General features: G+C 36.1%; 1 protein-coding gene across 1 annotated transcript in view; it reads left to right on the top strand.

Moving 5' to 3' along the window:
* The window catches only part of PDLIM5 (PDZ and LIM domain 5), a 427072-nt gene that overhangs the window by 287772 nt on the left and 123375 nt on the right, over positions 1–15925 (top strand). Inside the window, exon 11 of the mRNA XM_007956709.1 lies at positions 5620–5807. Coding sequence (XP_007954900.1) covers positions 5620–5807 — 188 coding nt within the window. The remainder of the gene's footprint in view (positions 1–5619; positions 5808–15925) is intronic.

Here is a 15925-nt window from a genome sequence, read left to right as displayed (position 1 = left end):
TGTTGTAAGAAGAGACCATTCCCTGGAGAAGGATGTCAAGCTTGGTAGGGTGGAGGGTCAACGAAAGAGGGGGATGCCTTCAACGAGATGGATTGACACGGTGGCTGCAATGATGGGCTCAAGTATAACAGGGATTGTGGGGCTGGCGCGGGATCGGGCAGTGTTTTGTTCTGCTGTGCATGGGGTCGCTATGAGTTGGAAACGACTTGACGGCACTTAACAGCAACAATTTTGGATTTTAAAGTGATAGCATTCTCATCTGGATTCCAGGGACCTAAAAATAGGCTCCATTTGTCAAGGATGGCAGGGACATACAGGAGGCAGACAACAGGAAAAGAGACAGGTGGTGACTGTATAAGTGCTGCCAACTAGTGAATTGAGGAACATAGCACAATACCCTGCTTACATAGATAACATGAAAACAAAAATCGTGGACAAGTCACTCCAACATACAATCACCAATTAAATATAAACACAAAAATATCACTATGCCTCGGAGACAACAGAGCATCACAGTCCACACAAAGAAACAAGATAAAGCAGGAGAAGCAAGAGACCAGGATCAGATCCAAAATACATCACTGAGGAAGACACAGTATTTGAACTCTCTGATAAGGAATTCAAAAGAATTATATTTAGGCACCTTCAACAAACTGAGAGAGTGTTCAAGGAAAACACTGACAAAATTGAGGAAAACACAAGAGAAGACCCTAGAATAGTTTTGAAAGACAACACAAAAACAAAATGACAAAATAAATGAAAAATTAGAAATGATACAAAACCTACACCGAGAAATCCAGAAGATTAATACTAAATTTTCAGAAGTAGATAACACATTGAACAGGCAAAGGAATAGAATTGAATCAGTGGAAGAAAAAATTAGTGAGATTAAAGGCAAATACCTCAATACTTCTTTAGAAAGGGATCAATCAGGAAAAAAGATGAAAACAAAATGAAGAAAGCCTAAGGTTCAGGTGGGATACCATCAAAAAGAATAACCTACCTGTAATTGGAATTCCAGAACAGGATGAGAGAGATAAAACCACAGAAAAAATTATCAAAGATTTGTTGGAAGAGAATTTTCCTGGTATGATGAAAGATGAGACTATATCCATTCAAGAAGTCCAGTGAGCCCCAAACAGGATAGACCCCAAAAGAAAATCACCAAGACATATCATCATCAAACTCACCAAAACCAAAGATAAAGAAAGAATCCTGAAACCAGCACAGGAAAAACGAAAAGTTACCTACAGGAGGCAACCAATAAGACTAGGCTCAGATTTCTTGACAGAACCATGCAGGTGAGAAGACAATAGGATGGTGTATATAAAGCCCTGAAAGAGAAAAATTTCCAACCAAGAATTATATACCTAGCAAAATTGTCCCTCAAATATGATGGTGCAATTAGGACATTTCCAGATAAGCTTAAATTAAGGGAATTTTTTAAAATCAGACCAACCTTACAAGAGATCCTAAAGGGAGTCCTTTGGACAGAGAAGCAACAACAGCAAACAATAACTGACCATTAACACACATGATGACATAACCCAAAACCAACCCAGTTTTAGAAGTATCCAAAGTAAATAAGCCTACAAGATTGTAAACAGGGAACCACAGATATCAATTGACAAATGAGGACTAGTACAAACCAAAAAGAGGGAAAAATTGTGTAGTTTCAGAACTTCTAAATGGTAGGGAAGTCAAGACAATTACAAGATAGAAAAGACTGTTCTAAACTTGGGAAGAAAACTATAAATCACAGGGTAACCTCAAAGAAAAATTATAAACCCTTACATCAAAATGAAAAAGAGGACCAGCACAAATATTTAGCAAATACTAAAATAATAGCAGCAAAAGAAGTGGCAGCATGATTCATAAACAAAACAAGTTCAACATTGAAAATTATATGGAACAAAGGAATCAACACCACAGAAAAGCACATAACAAAATAACAACAGCAAATTGATACTTGTTAATAATTACATATCTGGCAAGGGACTTATCTCTAAAGATTTAGAGAAAACTCCAATGCCTCTACAGCAAAGGGATTAATCAAATTGAAAAAATGGGCAGAAGACATGAATAGACACTTCGCCAAGGAGGCTGTTCAGGCAGCCAGCAAACGCATGAAGAAATGCTCATGATCACTGGCCATCAGAGAGAAGCAGATCAAAACAACAATGAGAGATACCATCTCACCCCAGCACTAATGGCAAAGTTCAACAAGACAGAAAATAATAAATGTGGAGAGATTGGGACTCTCATATACTGCTGGTGGGACTGTGAAGTGATATAACCACTGTGGAAAGCAGTATGGCAATTCCTTAGAAAGCTGGTATTGGAGATACCATTTGACCCAGCAACTGCATTATTAGGTATATATCCTAGAAAAGTGATAGCCAGGACAGGAACAGATATATGCACACCTATGTTCATCACAGCACTATTTATGATAGCAAAAAGATGGACGCAGCTTATGTGCCCATCAACAGAAGAATGGGTAGCCAAGCTGTGGTACATAGCTTGGTACACAGTGGAACACTAAACAACACTAAAGAATAGTGTAGAATCAGAAAAACACCACATAACATGGATGAACTTGGAGGGCATTATGCTGAGTGAAATAAGTCAATCACAAAAGCACAAATATAGAATTAGTTTGTTGTTGTGGAAGGTCAAGGAAAGGTTTATATATGGAAGGAAAGTTTCTTTGTTGGTTGCCAGAGGTGAAGGGGAGGAGAGGGAACACTGAAAAAAAAAAAAAAAAAAAAGAATACATTGACCCATGTCACTTAGTTTTGTGTATTTCACTGTACATAAATTATATTTCAAGAAAATGCATTTTAAAAAAGTTTTTAATTTTATATTTTTTTATCTATCTTGTCTTTTGCTGCTTGTGCTTTTGTTGTCATATGATTGCCTTATTTAAGCCTCATGAAAATCTTAAAAGCTAAGTATTATCCCCCTTTAAAGTTAACCAGGAGCTCTGGTAGTGTAGTGCTTAAGGCACTTGACTGCTAACCAGAAGGCTGGCAGTTCAAACCCACCAGCTACTCCTTGGAAGGAAGGTTGGGCAATCTACTTCCGTAGTAATACCACCTTGGAAACCCAAGGAGGGATCACTGTGAGTCGGGTCCAACTCGACGACATGTAACAACAACAACAACAAAGTTTAGGCTACTTTGGCTTCCACCACTATCCACTGGCATTCAATCGATTCTGACTCATAACAACCCCAATTGGGTTTCCAAGGCAGTAAATTTTTATGGAAGTAAATTGCCCATCTTCCTTCCATGGAGCAGCTGGTGGGTTTGAACCACCAGCCTTCTGGTTAGCAGTCAAATGCCCTAGGCATCACACCACCAGAGCTCATAAGGCTGAAAGAACTAAAATAATTTACCCATCACAAAACTTTAAAAAGGTGCTTGTAACCACTGTACTATAATGATTGAACTGTTCCTATTAATATTTTTATTGTGTTTTCTTTACTGACAATTGCATTCAGTATTGCCATTTAGTAAGTAGTCTTCCATTTTTAATTTGTGCTAAAAAAATTATTAATGTGCTTAAACTGTATGTTGCATAATATATTTTAACATTAAGCAGGTTTTAGTTCTTCATTAAATTGATCGGAAGTAATAAAATAAGGTGATGGCTTTGTTACACTTGGATTTGAGAGGACAAGAATAGGGTGAAATATTTTAAGAAAGTTAAAGTGTGCTTACTATGATTTAAAAGAAGGGGAAAAAAAATACGGAGTGTCACAGGTGCTCCAGGACCAAACCCAGATTGATGATTTACAAGCAAGACCCACAGGACTCAGCATATAGTTATACTCATAACTAAGATTTATTACAGTGTAGGAATACAGAGGAACATCTGCAAAGGGTATATAGGATGAAGTCTGGAAGAAACAAGGTGCGTGTTTCCAGGAGTCTTTGTGCAGTGGAATTACACAGGATGTGCTTGATTCATCCAGCAATGAGTTGTGGAAAAATGTGTAAAGTGTTGTCTACCAGGAAAGCTCATAAGAGATTCAGTGCTTATATGTTTTTATTAGCGTCGGATCACTTAGGCACCAAAATTACAGACTCTGAGAAGGAAAGAAGGTATTCAACATAAACCACTTCGTTTGCACAGACTATTTGGGCACAGTGAGCCACTCTTATCCTTTAGAGAAAGTTTTATATCACTGTTGTTATTTGCTGTTGAGTAGGTTCCGACCCTTGGCAAAATTATGCGTAACAGGACAAGGTTGCCTCATTCTGTGTTGTATTCTTGATTGTAGGTATGTTTGAGGCTATTGTTGGAGTTGTTGTGTAGTACCTTCTAATTTAGGGGTCTCATCTTCCAGCACTGTATCAGACAGTATTGTGTTGTGATTTACAAGGTTTTCATTGGCAAACCACCACAGTATGACAAATTGACAGACAGATGGTGTTATATCACTGTACAGAAATGTTTATCAGCCAAGTCTCCAAATGCTAAGCAGGGGCCAACCATACAAGCAGATCTTCCTAAGGATAGGCAGTGTCAGGCATACTATGTTAGGTGTTATCAAACATTCAAGAGGCTTTGGAGAGATTAGGCATTCTTGTCCATTTGCCAATGTAATGGACATGTTTGAATTTAAATTTCCTTTCCCATGAAATAATCTCTACCTATACAGTATAACTAAGGGTAATTATTTTGCTGAAGTCATTAATTTAGTGCCCTATTGTATCAATCAGTTCTCCTAACTGTGAACTTAAGCTATTGAAGGAATTGAGTTTGTGAGTATGGAATCACTTAAGCAACCATTACTTCTATTTTTATTGAAAAGTTAAGTTATAAGAAGTTTTTCTATTCACTATTATTATACTTAAGAAATAACCACTATTAAAGTATTGTGTCATTCCAGAAAGCATATTTTATAATTTACGTTTCTTCAAATTATTACCTTGTCTAGAAATTATGTATTTGTAATTACAAATAACATATGTAATATAGGACGTATGATCTTGTAAACCAAATTGTAACCAGGACATATAAAGCCTGTTGTTAAGTAAATGATACTATTTGGGTGAAGACAATGGGTAGTCCTGTCTATTGGGACAGAGGTGTCTTTTGTTTTGCTACTGTATAGATAGTATCACAGTGTGTGACATGGAATAATTACTTAAATATTTATGTAATGAATGAATGAATGCATATGTGAATAAGAAAGAGTAACAGATGAGATGTCAGGGATACTTCGTTCATAAAATACTAGAAGAGTGTAAGAATAGGAATAAGAATCGGAAACATCTGCCATTTCATTATGCTACCAGGGATTCTCTAATTGTTTTAACTAGATGACTGTTCTGACATGTTGAAATACAGAGTAGTGATAGGGGGATAAAATTAGCTTATGTGGAAGGATTGACTATATAAGCTATTCAGTGAACTAGTTTCTCATGAGGGACCTTATTTCCAAAGTATAAAAGGAATGCAATCTGACTCTTTTCTTACTTAAAAACGGATTAATTTTTTGTTTGTTTTAACTTAAAAATGTAATGAATTGAGGTGGAGAAGAAAGGATCATTGCCAATTTAGAACGCTTCTATGTCACCAAAAAATGTTTCCTTATGTCCTTTACAGCAGCATTCAAGATCCTCCTCAGCAATTGACTTCCTCTATAACCTCAATACGGAGCATGCCTGAGAACCTAGAAAATCCAGCCTCTGCCAAACCAGGGGTGGCCAGCTTCACAACTGCTACTGCCTTCAAGCCTCTGACTTCCACCGATGTTGTCAAGTCACCAAGTTGGCAACAATCAAACCAAGCAGGTATTCCAACGAAATCTCTTATTTTTTGCTTTCCTTAAGATGTAATTGTGAAAATGTGTTCTGGGATGTATGGTAGAGTTCACTTGTAAAATCCATTCTCAGCTATGTAAGATATAGAAAGGACTGTAAAGAATAGCTGTAGATATTTTTGTCTTAGGTAAACATTCTGTCTGTTTGATAGCAATACCCTGTGCTATTTGTAATTGTAGAATTGGACATTTCTTTGTTTCCCAGACTATTCAGAAAGCATGTGTGAATAGTAAATTTGGGGTCTTCTTTCTAAGGAACTATAATATTCTTGGAAGGTGTTGTGATCAGGATTCTATAGGGGAGCAAAACCAGTGAAGCATATATATATAAATATAGAAATATTTACTTTAACAAATGACTTACACAATTACAAAGAAGAATGAAGAAAGCCAAAGATTCATGGAAACAGTTTTCCAAGTGACTGGTACACCATGTGATCCTCAGCCTATACGAGTGTGAGACCAGAACTAGATGGTGCCCACATACCACTATCAACCACTCTGAGGGGGATCTATGTCGGAGATCTTGGATAGAGTGGGAGAACAATGTGGAACAAAACTCAAAATCATTTGAAAAAAAAAAAGGGACCAGGTTTGCTGGTCTGATAGAGCCTGATGGAACTACTGAGACTATGGCCCCTAGCTGCCCTTCAGGTCTGGAATTGAACCCACACCTGTGGCTTCCAGCCAAACAAAAGACAGGCATATGACTTGAATATTTATACTTGATAGATACAGTCCTTGAAGAAAACAATCATGGGTGAATAGAAGAGCTGTGTATGCACAGGGAGAGAGCTCAAGGGGCAGGAGTGCATGGAGGGAGGGACACAGGGAAGAAGTAACTATGCGGAGGAAGTAGGAGGGAAGCTGTTGCATTGTGGTAAATTATAGTCAATGTCATGAGACAAAGTGTATGAAAGTGAATTTGCTCTGTAAACTTTCACCCAAATCACAATAAAAAATTAAAATAAGAAAGAAATGTCTCACACAATTAACTGGTTGTCAAGGTCCAAATCAGTGGATCAGGTGACAGGCTGAAGACCTCTGCTGGGTCGCTGGCTGGTAAACCCCAAATTTTCAGGTCAGGTGACAGGTTAGAGCCCTCTGCTTGCTTATGGTTACAAGGACTGGCAAATACAAATTCTGTAGGTGGCAAGCTGAAAACTTCTGCAGGCTTATGGTCCAATAGCTAGAAGTCAGGCAACAAGAAGAATGCAGGGGGAGAAGAGAGAGACAGACAGAGAGAGAGAGAGAGAGAGAGGTAGATGTGCTAGAGATAGGCCATTCCCCCAAAGAAACTCTCTTTCCAACTGATTGGCTGTTCACATCAGATCTCAAATAGAAAGTGATTATATAGTATCAGCCAAATCACTGAGAATCATAGCCTAGCCAATTTAACACATAACTTTAATCATCATAGAATATTATCTGTATAAATATATTATCTTAGTTTTGGTGATATGTATAAAATAGCAACAACAGAAACATATTATAATGTGTTATTCCTAATAATGGAATTGGGCATTTCTTTGTTTCCCACACATTTTAGAAAGTATGTATGAAGAGTAAATATGAGGTCTTATTTCTTAAGGATCTATATTGTTGAAAAGCTATTATTTTAGTGTTGATGTTATGTACAAAAATAACAAAAACATCCATTGCCATCAAATAGCTACAAGAAAGATCTTATAATTCTTGCTTTCTGAAGATTTACGAGGCAGTAAGAAAAGGATAGATTCATGGTAACCCCGTGTGATACAGAGTAGACTTGCTCCATGAGGTTTTCTTAGCTGTAAACTTTATGGAAGCATATCACTTGGCCTTTCTTCTGCAGTGCCTTTGTAGTAAGTTCAAACTGCTGGCTTTTCAGTTAGTAGTTGAAGTTACCGTGAGTCCAGCTCAACAGCACTGGGTTTGATTTCATTAAGGAAAGAAGAATGCAATACTGGTAAGAGAGTATTTGGGACCTCTGGTGGTGTAGTGCCTAAGGCATTTGACGGCTTACCAGAAGGCTAGCAATTCAAACAATCTACTTCGGTAGTGATACTGCCTTGGAAACCCAAGGAGAGGTCGCTATGAGTAGGGTCAGACTCTACTGGAGTGTTTTCTTTTTTTTTTAAAGAGAGTATTTGTATGGTAAAGAGTTGGGCTCAATATGGAAACCTGTATTCTCATTGACTTCTACATATAAATATCTTTAAATGAAATTACTTAACTTCCTTGACCCTCATTTTTCTGATCTGCATATTGAAGAGATACAAAATGAACATGAACAAGCTTATAATTAATTAACTAAGATAGGCCCCTCAACAGGAAGATAGGACAATAATTAACTGTTGCTAATTCCCAAACTCAGCCTTCATCTTTTCTTACTGTTTAGACTCTCTGTGGATGAACTGTCATCCAAGTTCCTTTTACCACCTAGCCACTGATAATTAATAGGCCTCTCTCTGTGTACTGAACTCTGTATTCCAAACCTATTGACCTGCTTGATGTCTCCAGGTGGCACTGAGATGCACAACTCAGAATATCATTACCTTTCTCTTTCAAGGGTACCACAATCTAGTTACCAAAGCTAGAATTTAAACTTTAGGATGTCTGTCTATCTGTCTCTCTCTCTCTCTCTCTCTCTCTCTCAGACACACACACTTAGTCTATCAATAAACAACACCTGGAGACTTCACTTCTTAACATACCTAATTTCTTCTACTCTCCTCCCAGTTATCAGAGCCATTACCTTTGTTCAAGCCCTTATCATTACAGACATCCTCTAACTTATTCCTTTGTCTTCTTTTTACCTCTTTACCTCTTCAGTCTGTCCATCATAAAGCAGCTAGCAATCTTTCCAAAACTCTGATGTGATCATATTATTTCCCTGTTGAAAATAGTTTACAATATCTCTATCTTTGATATATCATTTGAGATCATTTTTCCTTTGGTCCCTCCTAACTTCTCAACCTCATCTCCTGCTGTTCCCCAATTTATAATCTGGGTTAAGGTCATACTAAACTGTCTTCAGTTACTGAGACATGCTATGTTACCATGCACCTGAAAGTTATGGTCCGTCTTCGTGGAATACACTTCTGCACCTGATTCCCCTATCTAATTTCTAGTCATTCCTTACCAGTTCTGGGATGAGTATTTAATGCATAAGGGGCTACTTTTCAAAATGTGACAGCTTTAATAATTGATCAATTATTATTCTTTAAAAAATTTTTTGACCTTTGTAGAGTGTATTTATTGTCCCACTGAGTTTTTAGATAATTAAATTAGGAATCCATCTTTGTTTTGGTTTTTTAATTTCCCACAGGGTTTAGGTACTAAATAAATTCATTTGGTTTAAATAAATTCTCTTTTAGAAATAAATCATTTATACTATTACAGTATGTTTCATAGTGTATTTTGGATAGTTTTGAATTCCACTTACATGTTATCAATTTTGCAAAGAAGCTAAAAGTATTTGTTTTATGAGAGAAAGAGGATAGGTCATTGCACATGAGCTAGAGTATTTTAAAGGAAAGATTGATATTAATTTTGAACACAAAATATTCAGACAAATATCATTTGGCTTTCTAATTTCTAGACTATTAATTGACCTATTTAAAAAAGAAAAGCTGATTGCTGTCAAGTCAATTTGACACATAGTGACTCCTCCCTGGGTTTCCAAGGTGGTATCTCTATGGAAATAGATTGCCCAATCTTCCTTCGGAGAAGGGGCTGGTGGGTTTGAACCTCCACCCTTCTGGTTAGCAGTCAAATGCCTTAGGCACTATGCCACCAAAGCTCCCATTGACCTATTACTCACTTGAAAAAAAAATACTGACAAAACTCAGCCTCATCCATTCTGAATTATTTCCTTTTACTTAAAGTCTATATTTGATCATTGGATATTTGCTGCAGTTATTTTGTATAAGCATTAAAATACAGAATTTCAGAAAAATTTCATTGATAGTATAATTAGGGAACAGGAGAATGTTTCTTAAAATAATTCTTCATGGTGAAGATTAAATATCTCAAATAGAAGCTGAAGGGAAGGCACAAAGTATATGTAACAATTATGAAAGTTCAGAAACTTACAGTCAAAATATCACTCTGCCTATCAAGTGAAAAGAAAAAAATCAACTTCACATGGGACTCCTGGAGAATAAATACAGCAAAATTACCTCTAGAGGGCGATTGAATCCTTTCTTCCCTGAGTCTAATTTGTGGCAGTGATCAAAGCAGGCAAGTAACTGTAATCATGATGCTGATGGTTAGTATTTAATATTTTATTTTCCCAGAAAAATATGTGAATTTAAAATGAGAAATATTGTAACATTATAAAATATTAACATTATTAACGTTATTATGTTAATAAAATATAAACATAAACACAAAATATATTTTTCCATTGTAAAATCATCGTTGATTTGCAGCATGGTCCTTAGATCAAATCAGAAAATACTTGCTGAGCTCTTGTTACCTTGCTGTAGGCGCTGAAACTGACATTTAATAATTTATTGTGTTATGTAAAAGTTACTTACTTACACTGTAAAAATCCTTTGATTAAATACAAAATGATCAGCCACTCAATTTCTTTTCTCCTTCCCTTCCCAACAGTGTATTATATTTAAAATAATTTTTTTAAAAAAAACCCTCAGAACCTACTCTGACTTAAAACCAAAAAACCAAACTCACTGCCATCAAGTTAATTCTGACTTTTAGTGAAAAACATTGGGTTTCCAAGTTTGTAAATCTTTATGGAAGCAGACTGCCACATTTTTCTTCCTCATAGAGGACCCTGAGTTAGTCTGTGTTGTTGTTCTTGTTATGTGCCCTCGAGTTGGACCCAACTCATAGCGACCCCTCCTTGGGTTTCCAAGGCAGTATCACCACGGAAGTAGATTCCTGATGTGAATGAAAAAGTTCCTTTGATTTAGAAGGCGATAGCTATTTCATTGTGGATTCATCACAATTAACATATGAAAACTACAGTGCCAGCCAAAGGGATGCAGAGGCTAGAAAGGTGAGTCACAGGGCTAATGTGGACTCAGATAAAGCATTCATGCAGATGGCATTGCTTCTCTCACATTGAGAGCTTCAGACTTCTCTCTCTTGATAATTCATAGGAGTGTTCTATTGTCAGCAAATAAAGGGAAAAAATAGGCTTTGGCCTCTCCCCATCACCAAATTTTGACTATCACTAATAATATAATTTTTAAACTGCTAAATAGGAGCTCTGGTAGCATAGTGGCTAAGGCACTTGACTGCTACCAGAAGGCTGGCAGTTCAAATTCACCAGCCACTCCTCGGAAGGAAGATGGGGCAATCTACTTCCGTAGTGATAACTGCCTCGGAAACCCAAGGAGGGGTCGCTATGAGTCGGGTCCGACTCGACGGCATATAACAACAACAACAAATAGAGGTATGGGAGGGCATCAGAATTACTAAATTTCAGTTTGTGACCCACGTAGATAATTCTGAAATTAGTTTAATGGAACAGTGTTTTTTTTAAAAAACAAAATAGACTTAAAAAATAACAGTATGTTTCACATAGCACAATTCTAGTCTGATACACGTAGCGTCAACTTGACAGCAACTGATTGGTTGTTAGTTATTGTGAAAATTGTGTTTCTGTGTGTATATATATGTATGTAACAAAACTCACTGCCGTCGAATTGTTTCTGACTCATAGCGACCCCTGTTTGGGTTTCCGAGGCGATATTTCTACGGAAGTAGATTGCCCAGTCTTCTTTCTGAGGAGTGGTTGGTGGGTTTGAATCACCAGCCTTCTGGTTAGCAATCACAAACCTTAGGCACTACCGCCTTGGAAACACAAAGAGGGGTCACTGTGAGTCGGAAATGACTCGATAGCAGTGAGTTTGGGTTTTGATACACACACACACACACATATATCTGTAAAGTGTGTTTATATACACACTTGTACCCAAATTTTGGGTCACAGAGTTAAGTATATTTCCTACTATGTATTACATTATAATAAAGAAATACAGTGAAAGGGCTAGTTGAAATTTTAAGACTTAGCTGTGAATCTGTCATGGGTTTCTATCACCTTCACTAAAGTTCTGACTTTACGTCTTAGATGATTTTGCTTGTGGTATTATATAGCCTCTTTTACCTAAAAGTCTTTCAAGAACACCGTAATGCTGTATCATTTGATAAATAGGAACTAGATGTGTGTGTTACAACATTAGACTTTAGATTATCATCTTTTTTCAGGTATCTAGTTTAACATACACCACCATCACACATACAAGTGTGTCCATGACTGACCAAGCACTAACCATTTAGAATGCTAAATGTTCAGAAGTTCAGAGTCTGGATGAAAGTATTAAGATACAAAAGAAGTAAGAATCCAAGCTTGAATTTATGTAAACCAGCATACTTCATACTTGCCCTGTGTCTTTGTTATTACTTTACAGACAAAGATGCAAATAATCCCTTCAGGAACCTTGACTTGAATCTAGAAAAATATGCAAAAAGTGATTTTTTGAGTTATTTTTCAGAATCAGAGATTTGTACTTGTTAAACTTTTATTTGAATTCACTATACTTGTATACCTATCAGATTTTTTTTTATGTTCAGAGTCTTCATATCATATGTAATTAATAAATGGTTATGTGGCATTTTCAAAACCATTGTAAATGTAATGGTAAACATTTAAATCTATGTTTCTATATGCTATACTGTCCTGTAGGTTAAGTGACTTAATTTTCTATATAATGTTTTTCCTTAGTTTTGTTTGGGTTATGAATACTAGATTAAGTGAATTTAGTTCATTAGTTGCAAAGATATGTGTAAGATATTACTGTTTTACCTAATATAGTCAAGTGTTTATCACATATCTGGTCTTGAAGTCATAAAGAGCCATTATATATTGGCAGCATGTCAGCTTTGTAATTTTAGTTTAATTATATGTAAAATGTGAATGATTAATTCATTAGAATATAAGCATTTCCTCTCTAGGTCAGGCCCATTGTTCTTCACTCCCAGTTTTCTGACTGGTTGTGGCCCTGAGGAATAAGAATAACTTCTTTATGGGGTACAAATTTCAGAAGATTAGAGATGTTCTCAAATGGAGTATTTTTGGGCCTCTAATTTTATCTATTAAAATAAAGATCTAAATCCAAACCAAAAAACCAAACTCACTGCCGTCGAGTGCCTTAGGTGCTACGCCACCGGAGCGCCCAAGATCTAAATAATATCCCTAATATTATTGTTGTGAATGATGTGTATCAGTGCCTGGTACATAGAAAGTATTCAAGAAAGGCTGTATTTCTGCTCCTTTATTCCTTTTACTAATAGCATTAAAAGCTTACACTTTACCATGCAGCAAAACAGTTCTCCTCATGTGACTTCCCAGCTTGAAAATGTTTTGTGTTGTCTGCTGCCCACAGGTAAAATGTCTGGATTACGACCTTATGCTAACCACCTTCTCCAGCCTCATTTTGTAGTATTTTTCTTATGTTCCTGATACTTCAGCCACATTAAATTTCTACTCCAGCCACATTAAATTTCATGAGTTCATAACATTTCTTTAGCACACATCTCTGTGCTTTGTACAAACTACTCCTTTTATGTGAAATATTTTTTCATTCCTTCTATTCTTGATAAGCTTCTTTTCATGCTTTAGGATCACATGTCACCTCCTTCGTAACACATTCTTGAGCTCTCTAAATAATTACCTATTCCTTCTCTATGTAACAACAGAATTTTGATGACTTTTTTCTAGCATTCATCATATTCATTTTAATTGTTTACATATGTGTCTTTTACTACTTTTTTTTAGAGATTCTTAAGGACAGGGACCAAGTCTTTTATTTTTGTTTAACAGCACCTAAACAATAAGGAAGGAAGGAAGGTTGGACAATCTACTTACGTAGTGATACTGCCTCAGCAACCCAAGGAGGGGTCGCTATGAGTCAGGTCCGACTCAACGGCACATAACAACAAGAACAAACAATAAGTGGCAAGTTGATAGGACCTTGGTGTATGTCAGTGAGTGAGTAAGTGACTGGGTGGATATGTTAGTTTGTCTTATTTGGACATTATCTTCATACAAATTAAAGGATACATAGTTCACTTGCCAAGATATTGTTCTTTCGTCCTACCAGCCTTGAAATTCCCACAACAGTCATTGAAAAAAGGTGAAAATACTATCAACCAGAATCTGCTGTTAAAAACATTCTCATATTGCTTAAGGAAAAGGGAACTTCTCACTCCTTGAAGCATTAAACTGCCGTAATTGTTAAAGGTTGTGAACATAGCAGTATTATAACTAATACTATATTATTTACTTCCAGTAATTTTTTTAAAAAAGTAATAATAACAGCTATGAAACTCTATGGTTAGAATTTTTTTTCTAAAAAAAATGGGCATTTATGACATATAAGGAATAAAGCAGTAGAATGCAGAAGGAATATTAGGAATATGAGATCACCCATTTTGCTATTGTCAACAAATTAACTTGGATAGAAAGCATCAATAAACAACATACAGATCAGGAAAAACGGTACAAAGAGTTAAAATGAATTGCAAGACCCAAGTCAGAAGGCTTGGCATTCTGGATCAATGGGAAGAGGGGAAAAAGAGGCTTGGATAAAGTTCTAGGGATACAACTTTGAGATAGAATATTTGTTTGTTTGATGTAGGGGTTAAAGTATTTGGCTGCTAAGCAAAAGGTCAGTGGTTCGAACCCCCCAGTCACTCCATGGAAGAAAGATGGAGCAATCTGCTTCTGTAAGGACTTTCAGCCTTGGAAACCCAATGGAGGTCACTATGAGTTGGAATTGACTTGATAGCAGCGAGTTTCATTTTGTTTCCATTTATTTGTTTATAGTGGAGTCTTGTTTTATGGAGGAATAAAAGTTTCATGTTTATGCCTAAAGTAAAAATCACATGTAGTCAATGACCCTTGACCATTTTTAGTAAGAGACCTAGTTAAAAGGCACAACATGTGCAGAAACTCTGAAAGAGAATTTGGCTTCTTGGGAGAAGAGCACGTAGTAAGTTAAGAACTGTCTAGTGGCCTGAGGAAAGGTTCATGGGGTAGCAGGGGCCTGTTTAGAAAGAAAGGGATGCTGAAAGTATGCTATCAAACTTGTTTTTAAGTTGGGAAGCAGCACAATCAGATTTGCATTGTTAAAAGTCATGATAGCTTCAGTGTTATAAAAGATTATTTTTTCTGTAAAGATTAAGATTGGAATCCTAGAGACTGTTGGTGACGTAATCTAGGATGATGATAATAAGTGCTACCCTGGATAGTGATAAGAGGAATGGAGAAAATTCCATGGAAAGAGAACTGCAATGTATTTATACTTTAACCTGACTGGGATGCAAATTTTAACCATTGCTCTCTGTGGAGCCTGACTCCCTACATAGGCTACTAATACAGCCTTTGTCAAAACACTGGTAGAAAATTCTATTCAGCTTGAAATATATATACTTGGTTCACAAGACACCACATTTATGGCACAGAACATAGGTTGGATACGTATATATTTAGGTTTTTTACAAAATTTTTTACAGTTTACAAAGTGTAAATCTGGATGGATTACACCTTGTAATGTACTTGAAAAATAAATTAGTTTTTCATTTTATAACAATGCCTACTCTACTTCTACAGCATTCTCACAAGTGACTATTTATTTCCCTTAAATAAGCATTTTGTAAGTGTTGACTGTTTTTTTTTTTGTTTTTGTTTTTGTTTTTAATTTAGTTGCAAATATGAGATTACTGGGATCTATATTATCCTTGCATTGGTTACCTTTGCATTGAAGCATATGATATTTTGTCACGGAAATAAACATTATGAGATGGGCAAAGGGTTTCTTCCTAAGCAAAAGAAGAAAAACTCTATAATAGAGTCCATTTGATTGAAAACGAAATACTCATGTTATTTGCATTAATTCCAAAAGCATGTACTTTATATCTTTTTTTAATTATTATTATATTATTTATTTTTTTATTGTGATGTGGGTGAAAATTTACAGAGCAAATACACTGTCCATACAGCAGATCACATACACTTTGTCTCATGACATTGACCACAATTTAGCACAATGCAACATCTCCTCTCCCACTTCCTCC

The sequence above is a fragment of the Orycteropus afer genome, unplaced genomic scaffold (genome assembly GCF_000298275.1).
Source record: "Orycteropus afer afer isolate SDZICR_OR568_19922 unplaced genomic scaffold, OryAfe1.0 scaffold00652, whole genome shotgun sequence".
In the NCBI taxonomy this organism is placed as follows: Eukaryota; Metazoa; Chordata; class Mammalia; order Tubulidentata; family Orycteropodidae; genus Orycteropus; species Orycteropus afer.
Note: the sequence above shows the minus strand (reverse complement) of the source record. Positions and strands in the feature narration are given on the sequence as shown.